At 48.7% G+C, this 6,408-nt stretch overlaps 1 protein-coding gene across 3 annotated transcripts in view; it reads left to right on the plus strand.

Annotated features, from left to right (window-relative positions):
* Positions 1-275, plus strand: part of XRCC5 (X-ray repair cross complementing 5) — an 86,761-nt gene extending 86,486 nt beyond the window's left edge. For all 3 annotated transcript variants that reach the window (XM_070771898.1, XM_070771908.1, XM_070771903.1), the window contains one exon: positions 40-275. In XM_070771898.1, coding sequence (XP_070627999.1) covers positions 40-54 — 15 coding nt within the window. In that variant the 3' untranslated portion in view covers positions 55-275. The remainder of the gene's footprint in view (positions 1-39) is intronic.
* The last annotated feature ends 6,133 nt before the right edge of the window (positions 276-6,408 follow it).

A 6,408-nucleotide genomic window follows, 5' to 3' on the forward strand; every position in this document is an offset into this window, starting at 1 on the left:
GGTCTGCTCCCTTCCTAAATGTGTTGTTCCTGTTTACAGCTGGAGTTGATATAGCTCATGGATGTGTGGAGAACTGTGAGCGCTGCCATCACTGTGATGCCGAGAGTTCTAAACACAGCAGCCTGGAGGAGGTCGCTCAAGCAGACCTGGAAGTTCTGGCGGTGGTCCCTGCAAGTTACACAGAAGTGAATCACCTGATTTCTTGCAGAATGAGTGCACACAGTTATAAGGGATAGTTTAGACCCCATACTTGTTTATAAAGAGTCGTTTTCTGATTGGTGTATTATTTCTTTTTTGGTCTTACTGGTCTTGCATGTGTATTACGCATGTGCCTTCCTGATCTGGTACAGTGGTGAGGATGCGGCCCTCGTGAAGTTATCTCATCCAGAACAATAGCATGGCCACTGGTGGGCTTCTCCGTCTTCCCCAGGAAGTCTCATCCATTGTCTGATCCTCTAACAGCATCACAACTTACTCTGATCAAATGGTGGCATTAGTTTCTTACCAACAGGAAGCTGTCTTTGGGCAGTCACGGCTAAGGGCCGGCCCATTCCTCTTTTTATTTAAGCCTTTGAGTCATCACATTACTTTGGCCTGCAGCAGGGAAGGAAGGGGAATACCCATTTTAAGCAGAGTTATGGTGATGTTCTCATGAAGGAAAGAGGCTATTTTGGCCCAGCCTCTGACATATCAGTGAACCTAAAAACAAAAGGAAACAAAAACACAATAACTGAGAGATTCACCGCCAGTAGTTAGGGTTCTGTCATTTCATTTCACTCTACCTACAGGTCTCCCAGAAGGTTTGGTTCTGTTAAAACATTTCTTCCTTAATTTCCCAGTCTTCCCCAGCTCTATTCAAGTCTCCTTTTCCTATCTTTCTGGATGATGTTTCCTTTCCTAAAATAAGAAGACAGCAAAGTCTTTTTTTTCTATCTGCATTTCTTCCCTGAACTCTGACTCCTTTCTGGGTGTCACAGACACAGTGGTGCCCTGTCTCCCGCATCTCAGCAGTCCCATCCATGCATGGTCACTGATGCACTTCACTCTGCGAACATTAATATTAAAGGTGTCAGTGATTCGTTCCTCCTGTGCACTGCTGCTCATTACTAATTGCAAAATAATTCTTCAGTGTTGTGCTGAGAATTAAAGATGCTCTGTGCTTTGAAATGCATCTCCACGAGGAGAGAGGGGTGTACTTTACTCTGGGCCTCTAGGACGTCCTATTCCACTACACACACTTGACATACAAGTGCCCATTTAAAGCCACCCCAGTGAGGCAGGTCATATCTTACAGTGCAGTCAGATAGTTGAGGCCCAGGGGAGGTTTGTGACTTGGATAAAACTGAGACATGTCACAGAATCAGGAGGGAAAACTTTGTTCTATGTTATTCTCATCAGATCCTCCTGGCAGAATGAATCAGTTCAGTGAGTATGGCCTCACAAGCACCCCGTCTTTGACAGTTTGGGGAGTTCTTTCTCAGAAACATCAGTTCTTCTGTCAAACCAGGAAGTTTGAATTGAGTTAGTCCTTCGTGATATGTTTTGATTTATTTTATACACAGTGGAATTATCTGTGCTTCCCCTAATTCCACTTCGACCTAAATTATCTGCATACCTGAAAGAAGAAGCAAGTTTAACAGACCAGGGAGAGACAGGACTCAATCAGCATGAAAGTTCTGTCTCAGTCTCATGTAGGTGGCGTGTGTGTGCTGTGTGGTCTTGCTCAGAACATGCTGCTCTGACTAGAGACGTCCTGTTATAGATGAACACAACCAGGCCATGTTTCCCTGAAATGAGATGTGCAGAGCCGTGGAGCTCCTTGGTGCTGTGCCAGCCGTGGCCCCGGAGAGCAGCTCGCAGGACATCATCCCCAGGAGACCGCAGGCTGGTCCTCGGGAGACCACCAGAGCCACAGATAGTAGGCTCGTGTGGGGACTGGGGGCCGCCCTCGGGCCTGGCACCTTTGGTCCTCTGTGCCCTAGCATTCACTGACGTACAGGGGAGGCAGAGAGAAAGGAGGGCACTCGGCCCTGATGACAACCCACATGGCCCCTTGAGGTTATATAGTACCACCCCACCCCACCAAGAACCACTGTCTCAAATGCTGGAGGGTTGGTCTTTTGCCAATGAATATTATGTATAAAGTTTAGGGTCTTAGAAAATTCCTCAGAAAGCCATGTTGGGAATGGGCAGTGTTTCATTTAGTCCAGGTTGGTTTTTGAAAGTAAGTGACCACACATGTATTTCTCTTTCCAGTGTGCACAGTGCTAACGCCTGGCTTTGCAGTTCACTTTGATTCAGACAACACTATAACGCGGTCCACCATCTCCCAAAACCTTTCTTTGGATCTTTATCCCAGGCGGTCTAGGCTCAGAGAACAAGCTGGTGGCTCAGTGAGAGTGGAGGCAATCAGGGACACAGGGTGGGTGAGAACAGGCTCACCCAGATCCTGGATCTGCGCTCTCTCTCTGCTCCTCGCTCTATGACCTTCTCAAGATGCTGATCATATTACCTGCCGCCCAGGCTTATTAAGGCGAAGTATGCTCATGAAAGTACTTTGTAAACTATAAAATGCTTTACATGAATAAAACATTGTGGTATTATGAAAACTCCAAGTAGAAGGCATAGGCAGAACTTTTTAATAGGTCTGTCTTTATTTCCATCTTCTTGCAGACCCTTAAGCGTTCTAGTCTCTGTGTGATCGAGGTAGGGTGTTAGGACCCAGGGAAGGTTTTTAAGGTGACCATACACTCCAGTTTACTTAGGAGTTGTCCTCCTGGCACAATTAACAGTGTCTCCTCTCACTCTCAGAAGTGCCCTCCTAATGCGGATTATAGATTATGTGGTTCTGCTGGGTTTTGGTCATACTAGTATCAAAACCTGGGCCCAAGGAATTGACATATCTTACCTTGCCAACCCCCACTCCAGTACTCTTGCCTGGAAAATCCCATGGATGGAGGAGCCTGGTAGGCTGCAGTCCATGGGGTCACTAAGAGTTGGATACTACTGAGCGTCTTCACTTTCACTTTTCACTTGCATGCATTGGAGAAGGAAATGGCAACCCACTCCAGTGTTCTTGCCTGGAGAACCCCAGGGATGGGGGAGCCTGGTGGGCTGCCGTCTATGGGATCGCACAGAGTCGGACACGACTGAAGCGACTTAGCAGCAGCAGCAGCAGAGCTAAATACACAGGGAGCAAAATGGAAGTCAGGAACAGCTGGGTTGTAGTTCATGGCTTAGGTATGTAGTCTGCCTCCTGTGTCCAGATCTGGCCACCAGAGGAGAGAGAAATGCATGTCAAGTTTAACATACTTACAACCTGTCAGGTTTTAGTGACCCCTAATAAATAAGGTCGAGTCACCTTCGTCCCTGCAGCCAGCAAGATGGCCTGGGAGAAGGCAGGACCTTCTCAAAGAGGGTTCACAGCCAGCTTTGTAGGAGCCGCTTGAATAAGGGAACGAGTGCTGCCCAGGGCATGAAGGAAGCAGCCCAGGCACACCCCATCCCCAGCCTCACATTTGTGTTTCCCCAGGCCCACTACCTTTGCACTGGCACATGTGGGGCGGGGGGAGGGGGCACTGATGGGGGTCTGACAAAACTAGGAGGGGTCCTGAACTATTGTGCCTTAGCTTGGGTGAGTCTCTGAATTTCTGTAAGCCCCTCTTCCCATTTAGCATGCTGGGAATTATGATAACCGTCATGGAGCAATTGTTAGGGTTAGTGAGCACACAGTGTGACAGTAGGGTGGGGAGGGGGCTGCAGAGGGAAGACGGTGTCGTGTGGATAAGCTGGAAGAATGGCAGTGGCGGCGTGGATTGTTCTGGCTGATTACCAGCCTCCTTTTGGATGAGCGTTCTTTTGTCAGTGGGAAAAGAGCTTTCGAGATGGAGGCGGGTGAAGAGAAAGAAGTGTGGTCGGGCAGCTGGCAGGGAGGGAAGCCTTGGGAGCAGGGGCACAGGCGTCTCGGGGGCATGTCATTTGAAGTCCTGTCCTGTGCGGGATGTGAGTGAGTCTTCATCTCCCCACTCAGTGTCCAGTGACATTTCTGCTTCCCACTGATGTGTTTCAAGTTGGTTATTTTAGGGGATGTATATAACTGTGGTGAACTCTGACCTGCTTCAAGGAGGGCATGGGTGAAACAGGCTGCCTGCAGAGAGTCCAGTCATCTCTGGCTGTAGTCCATGGGGTCACTAAGAGTCAGACACCACTGAGCGACTTCACTTTCAGTCCATGGGGTCACTAACAGTTGGATACTACTGAGCGTCTTCACTTTCACTTTTCACTTTCTTGCATTGGAGAAGGAAATGGCAACCCACTCCAGTGTTCTTGCCTGGAGAATCCCAGGGACGGGGGAGCCTGGTGGGCTGCCATCTATGGGGTCGCACAGAGTCGGACACAACTGAAATGACTTAGCAGCATACTGTGTTGGTGTCTTTCTTTCTGGCTTACTTAATTATGTTAGTTCAGTCGCTCAGTTGTGTCTGACTCTTTTCGACCCCATGGGCTGCAACACACCAGGCTTCCCTGTCTATCACCAACTCCCAGAGTTTGCTCAAACTCATGTCCACTGAGTCAGTGATGCCATCCAACCATCTCATTCTCTGTTGTTCCCTTCTTCTCCTGCCTTCAGTCGTTCCCAGCATCAGGGTCTTTTTAGAAAAATCAGTTTTTCTCATTAGGTGGCCAGAGTATTGGAGCTTCAGCTTCAGCATTAGTCCTTCCAATGAATATTCAGGACTGATTTCCTTTAGGATTGATTGGTTTGATCTCCTTGTTGTCCAAAGGACTCTCAAGAGTCTTCTCCAACGCCACAGTTCAAAAGTATCAATTCTTTGGTGCTTTCCTTTATGGTCCAACTCTTAACATCCAAAATGACTACCAAAAAAACCATAGCTTTGACTAGATGGACCTTTGTTGGCAAAACAATGTCTCTGCTTTTTAATATGCTGTCTAGGTTAGTCATAGCTTTTCTTCTAAGGAGCAAGCATCTTAATTTCGTGGCTGCAGTCACCATCTGCAGTGCTTTGGAGCCCTAGAAAATAAAGTCTGTCACTGTTTCCATTGTTTCCCCATCTATTTGCTGTGAAGTGGTGGGACCAGATTCCATGATCTTAGTTTTGGGAGAAAAGCGAGCGGCCATTTTAGTTTGCATCCTAGTCTTTATCATGTTAAAATGCTACAAAGTATGGAGGGATGAAATAGAGTGCCTGTCTTCTGCTCCCCTTGCTGTTGTGGCAAGGATGTGAGCTCCCCACTCAGAGGACAGTCAGGAGAACTTGAGGCTGTGGACAGTGGGAACACCAGCTAACGCTGGCCGAAACGCAACAAAGCTCTATTCTCTCCACGTGCAAGAAGTGCGACACGGGCAACTGATGCCGTGGCTCAGCGACGTTGTGGGGGAGGCCACTTCTTTTGACCTTTTCTTCATCTCGTTACCATTCAAGGCAGGAAGAAAGGTGGACAGGGCAGCACCAGCTGTGGCTGCCTCTTTATTAGGAAAGACAGGGGTGATCCTAAAGCCACAGACTTCTTTGGGCAAAAATTCAAGGGCACTCAGGGAAGTAAGAGGATCTGTATTGTTTCATGGGCTTCCCTGGTGGCTCAGATGGTAAGGAATCTCCCTGCAATGCAGAAGACTCAGGTTCAGTCCCTGGGTTAGGAAGATCCCCTGGAGAAGGGCATGGCAACCCAGTCCAGTATCCTTGCCTGGAGAATCCCCATGGACAGAGGGGCCTGGTAGACTACAGTCCATAGGGTCGCAGAGAGTCAGACACGACTGAGCAACTAACACTTTTCACTTTTTCAACTTGAGACAGGCCAGGGAGAAGCAGGCAGAAAATGGATGTTGGGCTAGCCAACTGGCAGTCTGTCACCCACTTCCTTCACGTACAAGCTGTAAACTCAAGAGAAGTTGCCTCCCCTTTCGAAATTTCCATTTCACTCCACATATGGTACTTGGTGGGCTTGTCTGAGATTTAAAATCAGTTAATTAAAATAACACTTCGACAAAGTGAGCCAGTAAGTGTTGGTAAACGCCAGTCCTCCAGGACTCCTGCTCACGCTCCTCCATCTTGTGTCGTAGCCAGAGATTCTGCAGAAATCCCTGAATGTATGGAGCCAGGACCGTTCTGCCGTCTGCCCTAATGCTCAGGGCCCACTGTCTGGGGCGTGCTGGGTCCCTCCCTCGGCCTGTCTGCTATCTCTGCCCCGGAGCTCAGGAATGCACTGAAGAGGTGCAGCTCTCCTCATACCCGGACCACTGGCCCAAGCTTGGCGGCTATAGGAGCTGGGGGACAGGGGAGGAAGGAGTACAGACAGGAGTCCAGGGCTGTGCCACTGGTGATCCCATAGCTCTCTTTTCATTCCTCCTCTCTCCACAGAAGCCTGCTTTGTAAGTTCCACCAAGCA

This window comes from Bos indicus, chromosome 2, assembly GCF_029378745.1.
Source record: "Bos indicus isolate NIAB-ARS_2022 breed Sahiwal x Tharparkar chromosome 2, NIAB-ARS_B.indTharparkar_mat_pri_1.0, whole genome shotgun sequence".
NCBI lineage: Eukaryota > Metazoa > Chordata > Mammalia > Artiodactyla > Bovidae > Bos > Bos indicus.